The sequence below is a fragment of the Emydura macquarii genome, unplaced genomic scaffold (genome assembly GCF_026122565.2).
Source record: "Emydura macquarii macquarii isolate MOO-44397 ecotype Brisbane River unplaced genomic scaffold, CSIRO-AGI_Emac_v2 contig_1230, whole genome shotgun sequence".
Taxonomy (NCBI): Eukaryota; Metazoa; Chordata; order Testudines; family Chelidae; genus Emydura; species Emydura macquarii.
Window position 1 is genome coordinate 17,037,087 of NW_027131367.1, and position 23,475 is coordinate 17,060,561.

Genomic DNA, 23,475 nt, shown 5'->3' on the forward strand with positions numbered 1-23,475 from the left:
CCTCATGTAAATCTGCCCAAGTCTATTCTTCAGCAGAATTGCTTTGGTACATTAGATTACTTGACTTTCTTCAATGAATGTTTTCTATGCAGAGTGGATTTAAAAAGATACTCATGTTTCATTCATATAACACTCAAGAACATTTAATTACTCGTTTAAAAAACACACTTAAAAAAGTCTTGTATTTCAAACAACAGCCCTTCTCCATTACTGCTGGACAACCCTACATAAACAAATTAAGGAAACTGGTTATCATACTGATGTTCACAAACAATAGAGAAAGATTGTCTGACTTTTCTTTTAAGGCTCATCTGCTTTGTTCTTATAAAGAAGACAGATTTGTAATTTAAAATGTACAAAAAGCCTGCTAAGTGTATATTCTGCTCATAGAAACAAAAGGCAGACAGAGTACAAGGCAAGTAACTACATATACCCATACACTATTGTACACCTAACCAGTGCCCCGTAGGACGCTGGTATGCAAGGTTTTTTTTGTTTGTTTGTTTTAAACTGATGAAATGTTATATAGGTGTGTTAAAGTAAGTCACACAACAATCCCACTGAAGGGATCAGGATGCTAGTATGAATAAAGAGGTTATCTGCATAAAAAAAAAAGATTGTTATTTCTTTAAGCTTAAGTCTTTGCATTTCAGTTTTTATGGCACAGCCCCTAATTGATCTCTGTCAGTTTCCGGGTATTGCAAATGAAATTTGACACCTCCTGAATGAAGCTGATGTTGACAAGCCTGGACAGATAATTAAGTATCCTCAGAGCTATATTTTGAGGAGGATGGCACAGAAAGTGTCTCAGTTATGTCAAGACAAGAGACTTACAGCAATATCAAATGGATAAAAAGCTATACATTAGTGGTAAGTCGTTAGTGGTAAGTATTTTGTCCCTTTTTTCCCAGAACTGTGTTTTGATATAGCTCAACATCTTAGAAACTATCCAACTCATGGCAAGCTTTGTTCTCTAGAGCACTGCTTTCAGTCAAACAATTCGTATTCCTCATCTGGAAGAGCAGGCTGCCTCCAGACACAGAAGCTTGGGTCAGCAACTTGACTGACATGACAGCTAAAGAGCAGGTAAAGTTTTGGAGAAGAGGGACCTCAGACAAATTTGAAAATTTTTTAGAAACCTTTAATTAATCGCTAGCAGATGGAAATTGCAATGTCATACTTTCCTTTTCCCTCCCAGCTCTCCTTATTTCTTTCCTTTACTCCTCCCCCCCCCCCCCCCCCGGCCTACTTTCCCTGTATTTTTTGGGGGGGAAAAAAATCAATAAAACATACATTAAGAAAAGAAAAATAGTGCCAACTGAAATTACAAAGTAACCTACAATATTTTAAATCCTAAGTGGATATTCTTTGATTCATTAATTCAGTCATAAAACACAAGAAAACACTCAAACAGTTTGCTGATTCCTGAATACGACAATTTTCTCATTTTGAAACCCACCTGTCAAAAGATGCTATTTGAAAAAGACAATGTTTTGGCTTGCAGGCACATGGATAGAACTCTTTCCATTCTTCCACCTGACTGCCTACTTCCCTCTAAGTGGCTAGAATATTGAAGTTTATGAGAATTCTATTCTACACTCAAAATGTTAAGAGTGTTGTTATAGTCAGGTTGGTCCCAGGAAATGAGAGAGCCAAAGTAGGCAAAATGATATCTTTTATTGGACCAACTTCTGTTGGTGAAAGGGACAAGCTTTTGAGCTTACACAGAGTTCTTCTTCAGGGCAGCTGAAGACATGAAGAAGAGCTCTGTGGAGCTTGAAAGCTGTTATCTTTTACTAGACCAGTGTCTGTTGGTGGAAGGTATCACCTCACCTACATGGTCTTTCTCATAAACTTTAAGAGTCGGGTTACTTAGACTTTGAGGACTCTTTCAGAACTCTTCCTGTCAACTTTAACATATTATTGACTCCAATACTGCATCAAATCAGTATTGTAAATAAAGTTTGTGTATTTCCCATCAATTGGCCTTTTTTGTTTTCAAAAGTAAACATTTTTAAAATACCCAGAAAGCAACAATTCAACCAAAAAAAGCCCCATTTGAAAAAAAAAAAAAAAAAAAAAAAAAAGTGATTTATAGAATAAGGAGATAAAACCTGTGAATTTAGAGCTATTTTTGGTTTCCTCTTCTATTAGTGCCACTAGGTGAAAAAATTAATTGTTGATAGTCATGTTGTAAACCAAATCCAGAGATTTCTTGATGGATTTGATATTCATGATTTTTAAAATCCAGATTCAATTTACAGTAATGTAATCTAAGATGGCTAAATACACTAAACATGTAGTAAAAATATTTGTTCAGAAAAAGAAGGAAACTCCAGTTGGCATCAGCTAATGAATTGTTTCTTAACTGAAGCAAAAGCCAGTGAACCATGCCTATTCATGATAAACAGAAAGGAAGTAAAGTGCATAACTGAAATCACATTTAATTCTATCCTGTCCTAATATTTACTAGTCAGTGATGAAATAGTCTGTTTTTAATCTTCATTGCATAACACATTTATCTTGCCAGGGAATATAGCACTAAAAAATTTCCACTTAAAAAGGAAGCATCAATTACAAACTTCAGTTCAGCATTTCCTCTCCTCCGCTCCTCCAAAAGAAAGGATATCAGAGGCATGCAGTAGCTCATTAACTGAATGTTTACTACAGATTTCAGTTAGCATCCTCAGATGAAAAGATACTATATATAACATGTTATTGTGCATAAGTATTATTAGCATTACAGGAAAAAAACATACTTCCCTTATTTTGGTGTGTTTTAGTCACAGCTTTCAGAAAAGCTGGAAGGGAATATCATTCTGCAAGTTTCAGAAATCTCACAAGACTCATCAAAGATTTGTTTTTTTGAAAGATACAGGATACTATACAAAAATAGTGTTTTTGTTCATTCTCTCCCCTCAAAAGGAATGTATGAAAGAGGTGGTTCTCCTTCAGTTTATTCTGTACGAGTCTGGCCCTGTTCCACGTGGGGCCTGGTCCTCACTGGAAGATTTGCCATTGACTAGCATGGGAGCAGGAACAGGCCTTACATACTCCTACCTTGCGCTTATAGTCATGACCATAGGATTTTATACTCGCCACCTTCTCAGCTAAATCCCCCTGGCGTGACTTTTTTTACAAACCAAAAGAGAGCTTAACACCCAACTGGCATTTTTATAAATCTTGATGTGTGTTTGTATAACAAACAAGACCCCTCAGATAAAATATGTTGTGTGTATTCCCACACACTGTACATACCATGACACCATTTCCGCCTATATTTATGTGCGCGTGCATACGCACGCACACACACAGTCCACTGTGGAGCTTTGTTAGTTGACATCAGAAGAGAATCTAGCCCACTATTCACTAGCTATCTACCTCTATACACACAAATGGGTTTGCCAATCCCAAATCAGTTTTCTTTCACCAAAATGCCAGACATGCTGGAGCTACCTCTCTGACCAGCAATGTTCAAAGTTAAGTTTATTTCAGAACATGTTACAAATTAGAGAATATAATATGATTTTTTTAAAACCTGAGAGAGTTTTTTTTTAAGTCACATTATTTGGGGTTTCTAAAATCTTCTTGAAATAGTAATTCTTCCCCTATACAAAACTGATACAAGATATAATATGAGAGAGTCACTGTTGCCTTGGAATGGTTTTCTAACACTGTTAAGTATTTGTAGGTCTCAATCGTTTTCTTAATTTTACTCCGGCATACCAATGGCTAGTTTTGTGCTCATTTTTGTTTTTTTAAATGTACAGTCCAACATTTGTTGCTACAGGCTGGGGGAGGGAAATTTGGGGGAGGCCTAAGGGTGAAGGGAGAAGAGAAAGTTGTTTTACTCCATAAAATATATAGAACTCTATGGGCAAGAATAAATAGAATTCGGCACTATGTGCGCATGCATGTATGCTTTTATGGTGTTTTGTTTTTTAAATCCTTCAGCAAAGTAAATGTATGTGACAGCTATTTGTAATGGCTTTGAACACACAAAATGCTAAGGGCCTTATTCTCAGAGATACATAAGAGCAAATAAACAGGTAGCGCACAATTTGTCAGCTGTAGATAGACTGCTAAATTTACTCCTGATCTGCAAGGCAACTGAGCGCAGTGATAAGAGTGCCAAATACTATACTGAAGCAGCAACAGTCTGAAGGCCAATAGGTAGATTTTGTCTTTGCCATTACTAAAATCACATGACCTCCTGATGAATTTATAAAATAATGTCTCAAAACACCAGAGTGCCTTGTTTTGCTTTATGTTGGAAGGGCAACTAGCACAATGGGGTCTGTGTGTGGCAGTGCAATGTAACAACAACAACACAAAGAGTAACAAAACAGAGGTGAAGATCATGGATCTTACCTGCCTCTGTTATTACACTTTTCATTTGAATTCTCCTCTGCTTACCTGTTTATTTCCACTCCAAGATATGTTAGTCAGATGGTATTACGCTGCTTTCACCTCATTTATGAGTTGGATAGTTCAGCTGTGCCAAAGCACAAAGGACATATGCATCTAATACAGGATTTGTTGGAAGAGAGAAAGAAAACCCTTAAACTAACATAGTAACTCAGCCTAATTAGCTTTTATACCGAGAGGGTCCCAATTAAAGTCATTGTTACTTATAAAATAGTAACAGCATTTTAGAATAATACATCAAGTTAGTTCATATTGCCATTTATAAAAATAAAATGCCAGCAGTTTGCTGGTGGTGCCAAAACCACTTCCTTTAATGCTGACCAATACTGTCTCATTGTTTCCCTATGCTGCCCAGTTGGCCTGTCCATACCATCTGTTATCTCCTATTTTATATTTCAATTATAACCTATTTGGGACAGAGATGGTCTTTTTGCTCTGTGTTTGTACAGCACCTCGCACAATGGAGTCCTGGTTCATGACTAAGATTTTTAGGAGATATAATAATATAAACAAAGAGTATATTTAATGGTAAAAGGAAAGACAGATCTGCTCTGAAGCTGAACAATTTAATTTAGAAATTAAAAGTATACTATCAGCTGAAAAGCCATTCCATCAGTCTTATTCTGCTTTCTGCCTTCATTACATCTTCTTCCATCTATTGCTGCTTTATGATCAGCCAGCCCTTCATAGTGGATGGTGGGATTATGACACCAGCAGTCAGTCAGTCCTCCTCTTTAGTTAATCTGCATACTTCAAGTCTGTTGGTAAAAGTGCTTTACAATTCTAAAACCTCAATTAAAAAGAATATAAACTCTCCAGTGCAGAGTCTGTCTTTTGTGCTTCTCTAGCACCTAGTACGCTGTGGGTCTTACTGGAAACAAACACAGCCTCAACCACCTTATCTTGTGCCCCCTTTTTTGTGGTACACAATCTCCATAAACAAAATTCAAGCAACAACATCAGATCAGGCATTCTGCACATACAGGAAAGAACAGTAAATGGAAGCTTGGCAGGTGTGAAGTACTCTGACCACCACAAAAAGTGCCATGCCTTTATAAAAAGTGGTCTTATCTAAGCTTCCCTAAATATTTGCTTTTGGATTAATGCACACACCCAGTTGTTCCAGTGTAATAACTGCTCATTTGGCTACTAACTGTAACTATTCAGCTTCTTAAATGTTGATAGAACAACACTAAGGTAAGGCTGGAAGGGATGTAGACAGAACTGTTTACAAATTCTATATACTGCAAAAGACTGCTTTCCAGTTCTTATGAAACTTTTGTTTACTTACTTCTTAAGCATGAAGTTTAAAATACAGCCAGAGTTCGTACTAAAGAATAGCTTTGAAACTCAAATAATATTTAAAACAGATGAAACACTTCACATTTTGCAACATATTCCAGAAGAAAAACGCAATGGCCTCTCACATCTTGGCACTTAATAGTAAACAAGTTTAAAATATTTGGCTCAAGAGAATCATATACTTATTCTGTGTTATCAGCCTGATTCACAGCCCACAGAAGTCAGTGAGAGACTTTCCACTGACTTCTTTGGGCTTTGGATCAGGCCTCATATGAAGAAGCTGATCCTAAAGAAAGAGAAACATTTCAGTTAAAAAGACCAACCTCTGTTTATGAAATGGGATAGGATGCAGCAAGTTTCATAATTTGTATTTTGTAAATCTACACTATGCTACCACAAGCATTCTCAGAGGTCATGATGACCTTAGCTACAATGCAGCAAGCCTTGACAGAGCAAGGGGAGATCCAAAGTACAGCTGTAGTGTCATAATGACAGCATTCTCCTGAACCTATAGATTGTACATTCAAATGGTAAAAAGAGAATATTTGAAAAATGTTTCTTCAAACTGAAAGAGCTGCATATTAAGTTCATCCTCTATAGTAAAAGAGGAGGAAAGTTGATATTCACAGCCAGGGAATGCATGCATGCATGATATATATATTTATATAAAAATAATGGTCATTTCAGTCTTTTAAAAAATACTAGCAAACAAATTCTTATTGATAAGTTCATAATACATATATGTCCTATTCAATAAGCCTAATAATTGATTCAGTCTCCACTGAGATTTCTTTATACCCCAAAGGGCTAGATGATTTTATATAAAAATTTTAATTCTGTATAAGATTTCATGACCCCTTAACAACATCTGTACATCCAATCTTGGAGTCATGACTCCCAAGGCTAAAAGCAACTTTCCTAAAAAGTCAGAGACAGCATCCATGCAGCACTGGTACTTACAAAGACAGATTTTTACCAGAAACTGTTTCCAAGCCCAGTAGGAAAACTACTTTGGCGCTTCTAGAATGCGAGATTCTAAGTCTCTTTTACAAATATTAATACATTCAAAACCCCATGAGGAATGTTATGAGGATAAGATTTGGCTGCCCCACCTTACAGATGACAGTCCTGCAAGTTTTAGAGTTCAAAAGTTATGAGGCTCCTCTGAAACACACACATACATACATACGATAACTCCCATGTATTTGGGATCTGGCTTCTGATGTAACTTTCAGCAGTAAGCCTCCCTACACCTGTGTGTGCACTGATCTTTCAGGATGAAAACTCAACATATAATGCATGCACACAAAAGGGGTTCCTTTTAACAAGGATTTCTCTATCATTATCCCATTGTGTAACAGCCTCTCCTTCATGGTCCCCTATTCACACTTCAATCCCTGGGTCTCCCAGTTTCTCCTATCCCCTCTGCAGCAAGCTCCATCCTGCCAGCAAAACTGTTTTGCTCCTGACAGAGTAAGCAAGGTAGGTATCTTTTCCAGCAACCTCCCCAATTCCTGATGTTCTACATGGATTACCTCCCAATCTTCCTTAGTACAATGGAGAAAGATCCCGTTCCCTTGCGCTCTCCCCTCATGCTCTCTCTGCAAGATTCCCCTTTTCTGTAGCTACTCTGAGCACAGAAACCACAATGAGATGTCTGATCAGAAAATGGAACCAAAGTCAGCAGCAATAAATTAAGGCAAATGAGTCAGAAAATCCAAGCTGCTCACAGGCCTTCAGGTGATCCTGGACAGCATGAAAGAAAACTGCCCCAAAATTATGGTACAAATAATAGTCATGCAGTGCTGGCAACCCTGAATGAAGACACCGAAGCACACTAGTTTATTTGTTCAAGATACTGAAGAATCTGTAACAGAACCAGGGATACAATATGCAGATCTCTTAACCCCTGGCCAATGTGACAAAATTATCCTTCCTATTAAGGAAGGAACTTTCAGATCAACTGGGATCTACAGGGACATACTAACAAACAGGTCCATGGAATCAGGCCTAGAACACAGCAATTTTGGAAACATTGGAGAAGATACCAAGTGAGCAGAGAACAGCAGCAATAAAAAGCTGAGTCTTCAGATTCAGAGGGCCAAGCATGCAGAGAACAGACAGCTATGCTGGCTGGCCTAGAGAAGACACTGCAGCTGGATAATAGTCATGCACCTGTCCTCTCTTGGAGTTAATGGGGGTATGGAGGGCATGTACAAGATAGAAAAGCCTCTCAGGGAAGATCTGTGGAGCTAGCAGAGGACAATTGGCTTTGTGGAAAGATCTTCAAGATGTTGACGTGCCACTTCAGAAGTGTATTAAAACTAAAAAGTTTAAAGATAGCAATGGAAAGTGAAAGAAAGCAGAAAATTGAAAACATTTAAAGCACTCAGTGGGTTAATCTGGCCTGGCGACTGAATGTATACCCTGTTATGGGCCACCTAGTCAGCAAAATGTATCACTTATCCACTATAAACCCTACAGTTGTTATTTCCATTTAATGTGTAGTGCCACTGCTGTCATTGCTATGTTTAACTCTGAAGGAAACATTGATGTCAGTACCCTAGCATTCACAAGTAATCCGCAACAAAAGCATTGCTGCACAGAAAGAGTGACTAATGCTGTACTTCTCTTACACCAGCTGAGATTTATTAAGAAGCAAAGAGACAAAAAGATTTAAGTGAAACCATAATGCTGTCCAAGAGAATATGCCTTTTCCAGGATGGGGGAAAGGTGAGATATAACAGACATCTCAAAAAGAGAGTATAGCAAACTATTTTAAGTATTGGGAACAATATAAAATGTGGTCATTAAAGCAAGATAATGATCATTTTAGTGTAATTAGTTATGCATACAAGCCTTAATGCCAATTTATATTCAAAATGCTTTACAAGCTAAGAAAAAAGTAACCCTATAATCATGTATGGCTATCATTTTGTTACATGAGCACACACGCTTCTAGAGCAGGTTAAGGAAGCTGGTCTACAACACAAATACACTATCTTAAATTTAACCACAACACAAACTCTGAGTATTCATTCAAGCCATGAAGTCTGATGAGAGACAGATACTGCATGAAAAAACAGATACTATCTTGGCTATAACTGTTTGTTGAAATATTGTTATATACTGTTAGACAGTCTAAAATTCCCCATTATACAGAAATATGTATAAACAATTTCTCACTACCAATAAGAATCCTACTTTAGTGGGTTGTTTCTAGACATTTTTCATACCCAAAATGTAATTTTATATTCAAAACATTTAAAAGAAAAAAGTTATATGTGTGTAATAGGCAGAAGGTTTAAAAGGAAGAAAAGGAAGTATTTCTTCGAACAATGCACTGCCAATGTATGGAATTCCTTGCTAGAGGATATTGTGAAGGCCAAGACTATAACAGGGTTCAAAAAAGAACTAGGTAAGTTCATGGAGGATAGGTCCATCAATGGCTATTAGCCAGGATAGGCAGGGATTACAGTTTGCCAGAGGCTGGGAATGACCGATGGGATGGATCACTTGATGATTACTTGTTCTATTAATTCCCTCTGAAGTACCTGACATTGGCCATTGTCAGAAGATAGATACTGGGCTAGATGGATGATTGGTCTGACACAGTATGGCCATTCTTATGTGTGAAAATGGATGAAAGCACAGAAAACATCATAAAAGTAAACTTGCTCTTCTGCCATTCTCCCATCATCAAATAAAGCACTGGTATTGAATACAGCCAAGACATCTCTGTAGTGGAGAAAACATTATGCAATATGCACACATTTCTTTTTCCTTCAGTGATCGATGTTGATCTCTAGGCAGCAAAACAAGACTTCACATTGTCAATCTGAAGGATTTAAAGAGAAAGAATTTATACTTCTAGTATAAGTGTTTATAAAAACGTTTGTGTGATTCCCTAATCAGTCTGCATCAAAAGATTTTTAATCAAATTAAATATGCTGGTTTCCAATTGAATAGAAAGATGACATAAATCTGTGTTCTGCTGGACTTCAGCATAAGATATTAGAATTGCAGCTTTTTATTCAGTCAAAGACTATATACTTATTCCCCATGTAATTTTCTACACTCAACTGTCTGGCTTGCAGATGTCAGAGAAAAATCTTATGTAGGCGGAAATGAGATAGTAGCTGTCAACTAAATTACACTTCTCTCAAATACTTTAAGCGAAAACACGCCCTGCTTGGAGATAAAGACTAATATTTAAAACAAAAATATTACATTACGGAGTTTCATTAGCAACGCTATGGTTAAAGAGGTGTTTGCATTCTCAGCCTCTATTTAGAGTATACAGACTTTACGTTTTTTGGGGGGTTTTTATGATATACTTCATGCTGAAATTTTTCATACTTTGTCTCAGTCCAGAGATGCACTTTTCCAGAGAGTGAAGAAAATCCATTTACGTTATTGGAGTCTTAAAACATGAATAATAGATATTTTTATTTAAATAAAAGTTATCCAAATGCATTTTTTGCATACCAGTAACTCAAAAGTGGTTTGAAGAGACAAGTCTGACCTGTATGCAGTCCTCAGTAAGTATGTGTTAGTGAGTATGAGGAAAGATCGGTTAAGAATTAAGTCAAGAATGATTGAGAATAACTGTGCACATAGAACATTTTTCCTTTCTGATACAATGGTGCACTGAGTGTGGCTATCCAGATATCGACACATTGGGTCTTCATCCACAGGACTCTCTCAATCCTGAGTCAATCTCCCTTCCCAGACCTACCTTTAAAAGAGTACTAGAAAGACTACCAGACTTGTTGGGTCCCATCTGGGGTTTTGTGGCTGCAGCTTCAAATTTCACACACTATGTATGGGAAATTTTAGATTAGTCTGGGAAGACCTATGGGCACCTCTCCTTTCCCATTTTGTTTAGAGACAAGGAAGTTACATTCAGAGAGCTACATTCAAGCAGTGTTGTTCCTTTAAAATTTGTAACAAGGTCAACTTTAATTTTACATTTACTAATTTAAAAATGCAATTTGCTGATAAAACTACCTTTGACAAGCATGTACAGAATTTCTGTGGTTGATTAAGTTTTATAACACTTTTGTACTCTCATGCAGATATTAAAGTTTTTTTCCAGCAAGGATTTCTGAGCAGACTTACCCATACCACCACTAAACATACCTTCTATATTTTCATTTCATAGGTGCCTGCTGCCTTTTCAGTTCTACTGCTGCAATTATTAGGAAACACCTAGGAAAATCCTACATACAACCTCACCCCAGAGCAATGGATGAAGACAATGCAACTGATCAACGAAACAGTGAACTGACTATACGCTAAGTGCTATTGCCTGTGCAAAGAAAAGCTGAAAAAAAATAAAGTATTTCTCTCTCTGTTAGTCTCAGAAACTATTTGCAACAATGGATGGAAATGTGATTTTCAAGTTTATTATGTCCTTTTAGAACTACCAAAAAGTAGTTTGGCTTTCCCCAGAACAACCATAACTGAGCCACACTGCATATATTTAATCGCACCTATCCAGAAACCAATGTTGCTAAAGTGAAGGTTGATACAATAAATAACAATGTTAGGAAAAATACCAGGAAACTTAGAAGAATTAAGTTAAGATAGTATACTTAAAGATGTAAAAACCCTTTGTTCAAGCATTTCCCAACTAAGATCTACACATGCAAAGGTTAAGTATAGGGACTCTGAAAACCAAAACCACTTTCTCAAGTATGCAAGGGGCTAGTTAATTTAACTACTAACTTCAAAACCATCTCAATAAATTACTTAATTTTTTAAAGTTATATTCCATCTTCATGGTAATCACCCACATTTTTAGCAGTCATTTCTGACTCCTATGATAAACAAGGTGAAAGATTGGGTTTATAATGGAAGCCTGGCCCCACCCTTATACAGACGGACAAGGTGGTCTCTCCACAGATATTGCACTTCAAGAGTGCATGGCATTTTTACAGAAATCTACTGTAGTTAGACAGATTTAGGGCACTGAAGTTCACACTATATGAATAAGAATATACTGTATATGTGAAAAAAAGATCCTAGTTATTGGTGCTGTGGGAAACAACTTTGAATCTTCTGACTCTGGGGTATTCAAATCTCAATTGAAGCTGCACTAATGTAATTTGCATTTATTAATTATTTATTAATTTGGATCACAGGAACGACTACACAAACCTGCCAGTTGTCCACTTACTCTGGTCAACACTGAACGCTTCTGTAGAAGTCATCAAATTCTGTTTGTATTTGTATTACAGGATAGATTAAAGAAACCAAGGTGGCTTTTATATTTCATTATAACTACATACTGCTCTTCCCTAAGAGGGCAGACCTAGGTAAAATTTTCCAAAAACTTAAATGAATTAGGAGCCTAAGTCCACTTTCAAAAATGAACTAGCCACAAAGGCACCCAAGTCCCAATGAAAGTCAATGAGGCTTAGGCTCCTAAGTCACTTTTTATCCTGAGCTATTGTCAGACAGCAGCCCTCCCAACTCAGTCACTCCATCGAACACTAGTCTAGTGGCTCTTGACCCATTCACCATTGTGGGTTGCATATGCCTGCACCCACACTATATACACACTACCTGTATGGCCCAGAGGATGTCACATGGGCTACAGCTGTGTGCTGACTGGGCTGCAAGCGGCCTGTAGGTTGAGAATCACTGCTCTAGTCACTTGTATGGAGAACTTTTATATAAAATTTCTGCAACAAGAATCACTGACCTCACTTATTTCCCCTCATGGAGTATGTTACCAGCAGCTTCAAAACCAGGATTTTTTCATGCTCTGGCAAAATTGTAATGTTCACTTATGATTTTGAAGCTATGCTATTGGTCTATCTAAACTGTATATTTTCTACCCTGGGCTCACCAATTATTGCTTAGTCACCATCCCCTTTTAAAACTGATTTATTACATTTATTTCAAACTTCTGTCACATTTGTTAATTATATGTAGGATGAGAGAATTTGCATCTACAGTGTATTTCAACATCAAAAGCTGTGAACAATACAAGTAGAAACAAAGTGTTAAAGTCATGCCATAACCAGCAAGCCAATTTCTCATGAGAAATAAATAGCTCTCCCATTTCCCGGCCCGGCCGGCCCGCCCCACCAAAAAAACAACTCAACGCCTTTTATCACAGCTGTGTCTCTGCCTACACAGCAATCACAAATTATTGAGCTTGCAGAAGGTGCTTTTACATGGAAATTAGGGTACTTACATTTCTAAGTCTTACCCGTCCCTGAATCACAGCTGACAAAGACTCACCTTCTTCAGCCTGCATAGAATCCCCTACCAATCTCCACACTACATGCACCTGAGAACTCACCCGCTCCCTATGGGTTTTCCTTTTTGGTTTAAAACCTGTGTTTTGAAAGCAGCACCAATAAACTACTGACTGAACACAGCTGGCAAATATACTCCCATGACCAGTATGCAGACAGATTAACAGCCTAATTAACATGTCAAACAGGAATGTAGTTATACCAAGAATGGGTAGTGCACGTTATAGCCCAGGGCCTTTGTATTTCAACATGTTGAATCCAGCTTATATAGCCCCTCCAAATTCTGCTACCAATGCAGTTTTCTCTCTCCTCCCTATACCAGCTCAGATGAGACACCATCTTCTTCTCCGGTGCTACTAGCTGTTGTAAAGATTTAAGCATTAAGACACTTTAACTGTGCATGAGATCTTAACTCGCCACCCTTTCCTGAGATGTGGAAGAAAGAGAAAATTGTAGCAAGGGGTGGATAGAGCATCTTGTGAGTTAGCATGTGTGGATTCTAGGTAAGAGTTTAAAGCCACCCATGTTTAAAACCAAGAGCCTTCCAATTAAAGGTGAGGCAGAGATTGTGTTTTTATTCTGTATTCATACAGCATCTAGCACAATGGGGTCCTGGTCCATAACTGAGGCTCCTAGGCACTATTACAATACAAATAATAAATAAGGGTTTAAACACTATCAATTCATATTCAAAACTATGCAGAGCCAATTTTGTAGATCTTATTGAAACAAGCCAAACATTAAAGTAGTATGTACTTGGCAATAATTTATGGCACTGAATGTAAGACTGGGCATTAAATTTGTGTTGTATTATTACATTATACTATTTGAAAGAAAAATTGTAATACTAATGAGTAAGCCATAATTTAAGATGTAAGAATACAGCACAAGATAGTGTTAAACTTTCCATCTTAACTCTGGATTTTGAGTGCTTTTCTTCTCAACCATAATTCTGCATTAACACTAGTTGTCTAGACTATGATACTTATATATTACAACACATGAAAAGAGAAAAGAAAAATAGAGAAAAGGAACTATTATTTACCTGTGTAAAACCCACTTGATCACTAAACAGGTGTGGGTTCCCCGTTGAAAAATTCAACCACCTACGTGGTTTTCACAACAGCCAGCCAGAAAGAAACATGTTGGGACTATTACATAAGTAGATTCTCCACACCAGGTAAAAGTGCAAATGTTCTTTAAAAAAAGCCTCATACGGCAAACACACCCAGCCAATAATGGGTAAATATTAAACCCAGTATTATTTCTCTCAATTCTCATTTCTCTCAATTCTCAACCTGAGTTACAGAAAAACAATCCAGAGAACCCATGTAAGAGCCTGCTTTTTCAAGCAAATGATCTCAGATATTTTCCATTCAGAATTCAAATTTGAAAAAACAAACAGGTAATAGCAACACATTAAAAGTTAGCCAATACACTGGCCTGGTGAAAACAGGCACAGCTTCACCTGAGTCAAAAGAGTTTAGTCTATCTGTTTAAAGGGACACAGACTGAAGTCTGATCAATTTTTAAAAAGCTCAAGATACTTTCAAATAGTGCACCTGTCCCTGAGCCCCTTGCCAATTTTGTGTTTTTTACAATTGATTTTTCCCTCTTCCCTGCAGCTGTGTGAAAAACACAGAGAGACTGATTGATTGCACAGGAGAAAAACTGAAACAGGCTATCTGCAGACAGTAGTTGAATGCACAAAGTCAACAACTGGGGGAAATAAAGAAAATTATGTTACTTTAGTGCCTTTCAGTTATAGTAATCTTAGGTGTTATATGTAAAGTAACAAATTAAAGTCACTTGTCTGAATTTTGTAACAGGAATCTGAAATAAGGAACATTACACCACTGTCAGATTTTGGCACCTCATAATTCTTCTAAAATACTACAACATGTTAGAACAAAGACATTTTATTTTTAAAAAGATAATTTAGGGAAAAAGTCAGATCTGTAAAGTCTATTGACCTGCATAACAACCATAGATTGTATCATGTTGCTTGAAGCTTGGAGTGAGGAAATTCCAAAGCATTCTTTGCCAATTGGCTTATGAAGGTTCTGGAAATTGAGACATCTTGAGTTTTCTCTCTGTGTTGCTGCATATCACATTTTGGAAAAGACCAGTCAGGCTATATGTTGGATACTTCACCAGAACAGTTTAATTCTTGGCATAAGAAATAAAAAGTGAATTAGCAAAAGTCTTCAGTCTTCAAAATATGAGTAAAACATTCAATCTAGATTCCAGTTCTGTCCTGTTTTGAGAGTGGAAAGCATTTGTAGCAGCTAGGGCGGGAATGACAGGGATAGGTTTGGATGGAGGTTCCCATTCAGCAGCAGGTCTTTACTTTCTGCTAACACACACACTACTCACAGCTTGTGCCTGTGACACAAGATTGCCACCCTCCAATGGCATCAGTGGGGGGGGGGGGGCATGGGAAGGGGGACTGCTGCTGGGGGTAGAGGAGAATCTTTGTACCCCATCTCTTACACACACACACACACACACACACACACACACACACACAAAGTGAAGGAAAGGAAGAGAAGACTAGAAACTCAAAAGGGGAGTGAGTGGTGAGGCGCAACTGTTAATTTATTAGTTTTCTGTAAATTTTTCTGTAACCCACTAATCACCTTTTTTCTCCTGTGGCAGATGTTAACAGGCTACTTCACCTTGAATGGTCCCTTAGAATATGCATTAACTACTTATGTGAAACTATCTGTTTGACCTGGTATTTAGCTGTGACACTCTGAGTACCTTTCCAAGACCTGAGGAAGAATTCTGTGTAGCTCGATAGCTGTTAGTGAGAAAGACGAGAAGTTGGGCCAATAAAAGATATTACCTCACCCAGATTTTCTCTCTAATATGCTGGGACCAAAAGAGCCACAATGACACTGCATACAGATTCTTATTTGTTAATTTTGCTCTGTCATTATGAGCAGCAGCAGAGGCTCTTGAGTCCTGCAAACTCAGAAAGACATCACTGCATCCGTTTATATCTGGAAAGGGATCTATGCAACTACAGTGGCTAAGAATTTCTTTTTAATAATGAAGATTTATTATGTACATCAGTGAGTAGATTTCTCCCTTTGCACCCTCCCCCATAAACCCTCATTTCAGATGCAAGAGTATCACAGTCATACTTAAAATACCCATAATGCAACCTTACATTTGTTTGTGAGTCACTGAAAATGCCAGTCATGATAACTGTCAAATTACAACATCAGCAAATATAACATACACTAATTCATGAACAAGCCTTCCTCTGTATCAGAACTCTGATGTTTAGGCCACAACTAAAGAGCTCTCATTTACATAAAAAGGTCTTGAGGGTCATTTAAAAAACAAACAAACAAACAAGTGGTCTAAGATTTCTCTAAAATGGTTTTAGTGCTTCCTGTTCACAGACACACTTCTGGGGAAAACTACTGAACTCATACCAGCAGGCTGTGCCCCCCACTCTGCCAAGCAAGGCTCATAGGAATTCAGGAGCATAAACTGAAAGCTAGTTACGTAAGTGGAAAACACTGCCATTTTATTTACCAAAGATAGTTCTAATACAGCATAGGCAGAATCAGTAGCATATTGCCATTCAAACCATTTGCATTTACTCCCCCAGTTTTAGCAGCAAGTAGCTCAGTTCTAACAGAGCCTTACTTTCTTTCAGAGTACTCAGAAAGAAACAGCAACCATGACTTTTAGAATTGTTTTTAAGTTTGAAATTCCCCACTCATAAAGAGAAACATTTACGACTGCACTGATGTAAACAAATGGAATGCCTCTTTAAACATATTGCTAAGGCAACTCAGAGCCTGACAACACTATATCTTTCCTCCAGCACAAAGTGCAAAGACAGACCTCAAGGAAACTAAACTTACTATGACCATTTAACTCAGTGATAAACAGTTCAACTAAAGCAGAGGTGCTCTAACTGATATGGCTGCTCACATGATGCTCACCTTCCCAATCCTTAAAGAGTCCACCCTTCAGCCCACCTTTCTCACCAACTACTGTCCCACCTCCTTTCACCTTTAAACTTATCAAATGTGCCATTACGACTAACACCTCAGCTGCCTTTCCTCCTGCTCACTCCTGAATCCCCATCACTTCGACTTCTGTCCTCTCTACTCCACAGAAACTGTTCTCAGAATTTCTAACTATCTATTGTGCCCAATATCAGGGCCTCTACTCCATTCTCATCCTATTAGACCTCTCATCTGCTTCTGACACTGCTAATCACACTTTTAAAACCTTGGTCTTGCCTTGTCCATCATGACTCGTCCCATCTGGTTCTTCTCCTACCTCTCTAACCATATCTTCAGTGTCCTATTTGGAATCCTCTCCTCCCCTACCCATAGTTGTCGCATGGACTCGATACATGGCCCCTTCCTATTCTCATATTGCAAGCTCCCTAGGTAATCTCATCTGCCCATCTGGTTCTGACAATCCTCTCTATGTCAATGATTTACAGCTCTCCCTCTCTCCAGTATTGGACTGCAGCCTGTCTCTCTGATGTCTCCTTTTGAAGATTACACAGTCAATTTAAAACTAACGTGGCCAACACAGAATTACTGATCTTTCTTCCCAAACTCTTTTCTTGCTTTTTGTTCTGGTACTTCTGCAATCAATGCCAGCCACTTCCATCCATATCAACTTCACACAAATGTTTCCATACCTTCTTGCATGCCACCCTTACCCAAGGAACACCTTCTTTGAAGTGATCCATCAGACAACTACCCTCTCCTCCCTCAAATCCAATCTCAGGACCCACTTCCACGGTAATGCCAATCAGAAATCAGCCAGTTAATTAAGGACTTGGTCAACAGATAAGGACAGACAGCATCAATCCTTTTCACGGAGCTTTTAAAATTCAAATATGTGTGTACATATAAAAAATACATTTAGCTGTATCCCTCTCCCTACACCCTGTGTATGTTGTTTGACTTCCCAAGCCCTGAACCTGCAATCCATACAGTACAGCTATATCCAGCTGAAGCCTCACTGATTTCAGTGGGGCTCAGCAAGGGTTCAGCAGAGCACCTGTAAAAAATAAGTTGTGGGAGCAAGGCCTCAGACTGTAAACTCTTCAGGGCAAGAACTGTGTTGCTGTACGTGGTTGTACAGTACCTAGCACAATAGGGTTATGTTCCTGACACACACCTTTGAGAATTACTGCAGTGAAAGTTCACAAAATATAAGAAAATAACAAATCAATATATTCAGGAGTTTATCACACTCCATTCCCTTGCTTCTCAGTTTAATAGAGAGAGGCACATACTACCCATCACAAGGTAGATCAATCATTGAAGTTCATGGAAATTAAAATTAAAAAAAGAGACATAAAAGTAATTTCACTTATTAGAATACATGCCTATTACCAGGAAGTGAAATTGTATGTTTACTATGTTATATACACACTTGAGTATGACACTAATTGCTTAAAATATTAAGTTATATTACATCTCTTATCAAAACTTACCGTTTACTATTATGCTGCCCATCATTCCTGTCCTCAACATAGAAACAGAGAAATGTAGTGCTGGAAGAGACCTTTAGAGGTCATCTGATCCACCCCTTGCACTGAAGTAGGACCAAGTAAACCTAAAACACCCATGACAGGTGTTTGTCTAACCTGTTCTTATAAACCTCCATGACAAGGATTCCACAACTTTCCTTGGAAGCTTGTTCCAGAGCTTAATTGTCCTTAGAGTTAGAAAGTTTTTCCAAATATCTAACCTAAATGTCTCTTGCTGTAGATTAAGCTGATTACTCCTTGTCCTACCTTCAGGGATATGGAGAACAATCGATCACCATCTGCTTTATAACAGCCATTAACATATTTGAATATTTACCAGGTCTCCCCCTCATTCTTCTTTTCTCAAGGCTAAACATGCCCAATTTAAAAAAAAATTTTCCTCAGAGGCCTCAAGGTCAGTTTTAAAATCTTTATCATTTTTGTAGCTCTCCTCTGGACTCTCTCCAATTTATCCACATCTTCCCTAAAGTCCAGTGCCCAGCACTGGATACAATACTCCAGCTAAGCCCTTCCCAGTGATTACTGGAGTGGGACAATTACCTTCCACGTGTTACATACAACACTCCCGTTAATATACACTAGAATAATATTAGCCTTTTATGCAACTGCATCACATTGTTGGCTCATATTCAATTTGTTATCCGTTATAACTCCCAGATCCTTTTCAGCAGTACTACCACTTAGCCAGTTATTCCCCATTTTGTAATTGTGTACTTAATTTTTCCTTCCTAAGTGTAGTATTTTACACTTGTCTTTACTGAATTTCATCTTGTTGATTTCACATCAATTTGTCAGTTATTGTGAATTCTAATCCTGTCCTCCAAACTGACAGCAAGCTGGGAGGGGTTGCAAGCATCTACATATAAGTATAATGTCCACTCCATTATTCAAGTTATTAATGAAGATATTGAATAGTACAAGACCATGACAGATAGCTGCATGACTCCACTAGATATATCCTCCTTAGTTAGATAGTCAACCACTGGTAACTACTCTTTGAGTACAGTTTTTCAACCAGTTGTGCACCCACCTTACAGAAATTTCATCTAGACTACGTTTTCCTAGTTTTGCTTATGAGAATGTCATGTGAGACTGTGTCAAAAGACTTACTAAAATCAAGATATATTATGTCTATTGCTCTCCCCCATCCATTAGGCCAGTACCTTCTCAAAGAAAGAAATTAGGTTGGTCTGGCATGATTTCTTCTTGACAAATCCATGTTAGCTATTACTTAGCACCCTATTATCCTCTAGGTGCTTACAAATTGATTGTTTAATAATTTTTCCTGTATTTTTCCAGGTACCAAAGTTGGCTGACTGCTCTATAATTCCCTGAGTTCTCTTTGTTCTCCTTTTTAAAGACAGGTACTAAGGTAACCCTTCTCCAGTCCCCTGGGACTTCACTTATCCAATGAGTTCTCAAAGATAATCACTAACAGTTCCAAGGTTGCTTCAGCTAGTTTCCTAAGATGAATTGCACCAGGTCCTGTTGACTTAAATACATCTAACTTATCTAAATATTCTTTAATTTTTTCTTTCCCTATTCTGGCTTGTTTTCCTTTCCCCTTGTTGTTGCTAATATTCACCAAGCACACTCTCTTTTTTCAGGTCCACCTCTTCAAGCATTCTCTCCATCTTATATCCAATAATTCCTTCACTCTCCTTCTGATTTATTACCCTTGTGTGTTTGTTTAATCTTTATAAATTTAGAGTATAATCTCTTTGGCAAGATGTCTTATCTGTTTGTGAAGTGGTATGTAAACTTACTGCCTTATGCACATTTGTATATGATTATTATTAATCACAAACAATTAATTTCAAAATGCATTCAGAAGTGCTAGTGAGACGCTGCAAGAGAATATTTGTATTAATTGACTGCCAGGATCTCTACTCACAGGAAAGTTATGCTAATCATACACAATTTAGAGAATTTTCACCAGCAAAACAAAATCATTGAAAGTTTAACTCAAAACTGACTGATGTAAGACTGGTGACCATGGGAGCTATCTCAACATTTTCTCTCTTACCTACATCAAGATACACTCAGGGATGGAAGTCTTGGCCCAATGTTGCTTTCTATATGTAAAGACACAGCATACAGTGAGTTCTCTGAAGAAAAAAATTGCTGATTTTGCCTCGATTAAATAGGTATCATTACCTTAGTATTTTATATCTCAAATAACATGGGACACATCCACAGCCCACTGAAGCCAATGGAAAGGCCCATGCAGACTTGCACAATGTATCAGGCCACAATAAGGGCTTGTCCACATGTACAGCTGTGCAGCTGCACCAGTGCACTTGTGCTGTGGTAACACTTTAGTGAAGACGCTATTATGCTGACAGGACAGCTTCTCCCATCGGTGTAGTTAATCCACTACTGCAAGAGGAGATAGCTATGTCAATGGGAGAAGCTCTCCCGTCGGCGCAGTGGAGTTTTCACTAAAGTGCTTTGGCAGCACAATGGCACCGGTACAGCTGTGTAGCACTGGACTGATACATCGAGCATTGAAGTCTGTATGGGTCTTTCAGTGGGCTTTGGATCAGGCCCATATTATTTGGATAGTAAATACTAAGCTCTCCCAGCAACATAGCACTGTGTACATGGGTGTTAGGTCAGTATAATTATGTCACTCAAGGGTGTGGATTTTTCATACTCCTGAGCGAAGTAGTTATGCTAATATAAAGTTTGTAATGTAGACATGGGATAACTGGTAATCATTTAAGAAAGTTAGCAAATTTGCAAGGTGACCACTGCAGTTCTAACATATAACACACCTTTATAAAAGAGCTAAATTGTGAAGCTGAGTTGGGTTCTAACAAAATAAAAACAAAACATCAAATAAAAAAAAAAACCACAAAGGAAATCTTTTTTGCCTACACACAACCCATTAGAATTTAGTCTTGGCTCAGTTTATGGTGCTCACAATTTGCCGCTTCGCAAATATATCTGGTATTGATGGGAGCTCTTCAGCCTCATTCCTTAAAAGGTTAAATGAAGGAACAAACTACAAATAGCAACCTCATCTTAGAGGACTACTGTTCTGATGTCACAAATTTTTTATATACCAAAAATATAAAACATTCCAAAGAACTGACATATGGTAACACTTCACTACAACTTATCAGTCTTATGTTACCCTTTTCTTCCGTTGTCCCTTACTTTTTAAATCAGTCATTGTAATCTACCTTTTTGGACTCAGTGGATCATTTGCTGACTAAAAATTCATTTTATAATAAGTATTTTTGTATAAGAATTTTAAAAAGCATATTTTTGTGATGTACAAAAGTTACTATGAGAACATGCTTGAATCTCTGTTTAGCACACCATCCTAAAATGTTATGACTGCATGTTTATTTTTCAACAGTTATTAGGTTTGCAGCTAAAAGAAATAATCTCATCATGTTTGGTTATACTTTGATTAAAAAAAATACCTATATGCAACCATGTTGCATAAGTGGTGAATTTGTGAAAGGGAGATTAGTTAGGAGAATTATGCCATCCTTTAAAAATGATTTGCTTTTAATGGCGACATTTCCACAGAAGAACAAACACCCAGAAACATACTGCTGCAAATGACCCTAATTTATAAATGAAGAAGAATCTCTACTAATGTTCAACACCTCTCTTTACTTATTGGTCACAGGGAACAGAATGTTATTAGGACAGCTTTATGTAAGATGACCCCTACTACTTTGACCAGTGAGCTCTGTTTGCCATTGATGAAGCATGTCTCTCAAGTCTTAGCTCCCAAAGTAGAGGCTTGCTGGTATGAGATTTGAAACTAAAATAGATAGTGATTCTACATCCCTCTTCAAGAACATACTCATGCAGCAAAACATCACAGATCCTCTAACTTTCCATGCCCCCTTCCTGTTCCAACTATGTCTAGGAACATCACAGTCTCAGGAGAGATCTGTGGAGACAGTTGTTTCAAAAGTGTCAGGTAACTGTATCTGTGTATCAGTCTAAGGATTTAAGTGTACCAGCCAGTACCTCTGTCTCCCATTCAATTGTGAGCTCTCTAGTTCACAGAGGAGCTTGATTGCTGGCATTTGGAGTAGCCTAATGGTGCCTTTGACCATAGCTAAAAGGGAGGCAGGCAACAGCAGACAGTAGAGAAGTTCATCACTGTCATACCAAGGGGAAGCCTATGGTAGCAGCACTGATGTGCACAACAGGGGCTGGGAACTAGTTGGAAACGAGATACTATCTCAAAAACCCCTGGCAGGAGTGGTGGCCTCTGTTCTACTTACCCATGTGGTACCCATAGGGTGACTCAGTGGCTCCATCCTGCAGGCTAGCCAGGATCTCTCCTTTGCCCACGTCGCTGTCCCCCACCAGCAGAAATTTCAGCAAGAAGTCATAGGCTTTCACTGGGCTGCCCACGTGGCTCATCCTCTTTTTTCCCCCCTAGCCCCCCAAAAAATCTCTCCAGCGAATCAGCTCCCAGAGCCCATCACGGGACCCAAGGGGGGGTGGGGGAGTCACCGTGGGAGCAGCAGCAGCAAACAGCAACAGGAGACAAACAGAGGCATGATCAACAGCGCTGCCGCCCAGGGCAGGCTGCGACGGGACAGGGAGCGCCACGCAGCCAGCAGGTAACAGGTGGGCGATACTGTGACAGCGCCGGCAAGATGAACTCTACCACGGCCCCGGACGGGCACCGGCGCCTCGCGCACGGGGAGGGTATCAGACTGCGCGATACGGTGACATTGGCAACCACGCAGGCACCGGGGGGGGGGAATAGCAACGGGGGGGGGGGGGGCTGCTCGCTCACACAACAGGCAGCAGCGCGCGCAGAGGGCGACGCACGTTCTGTCGGGGCAGTTACTGAACAACAGGGACGCGCCTCAGGTCGTGACAGGGCAGCGGCAGGCGTCCGTCGCGGTAGGGGAGGGGAAGGGGGGGAGGGCGACGAGCTCTCGGGGG

The 23,475-nt window shown here is 38.6% G+C and overlaps 1 protein-coding gene and 2 long non-coding RNA genes across 3 annotated transcripts in view; 2 read left to right on the forward strand and 1 right to left on the reverse strand.

Annotated features, from left to right (window-relative positions):
* The window catches only part of RAB40B (RAB40B, member RAS oncogene family), a 36,777-nt gene extending 13,518 nt beyond the window's left edge, over window positions 1-23,259 (reverse strand). The window contains exon 1 of the mRNA XM_067547675.1: window positions 22,800-23,259. Coding sequence (XP_067403776.1) covers window positions 22,800-22,941 — 142 coding nt within the window. The 5' untranslated portion in view covers window positions 22,942-23,259. The remainder of the gene's footprint in view (window positions 1-22,799) is intronic.
* LOC137152760 (uncharacterized) lies at window positions 843-10,907 on the forward strand. The gene is made up of 3 exons (XR_010919596.1): window positions 843-870; window positions 978-1,086; window positions 10,895-10,907. It is a non-coding gene; the product is annotated as an uncharacterized lncRNA (long non-coding RNA).
* LOC137152761 (uncharacterized) lies at window positions 13,061-14,959 on the forward strand. Its single transcript, XR_010919597.1, has 2 exons — window positions 13,061-13,504; window positions 14,627-14,959. It is a non-coding gene; the product is annotated as an uncharacterized lncRNA (long non-coding RNA).
* Window positions 23,260-23,475: the final 216 nt, after the last annotated feature.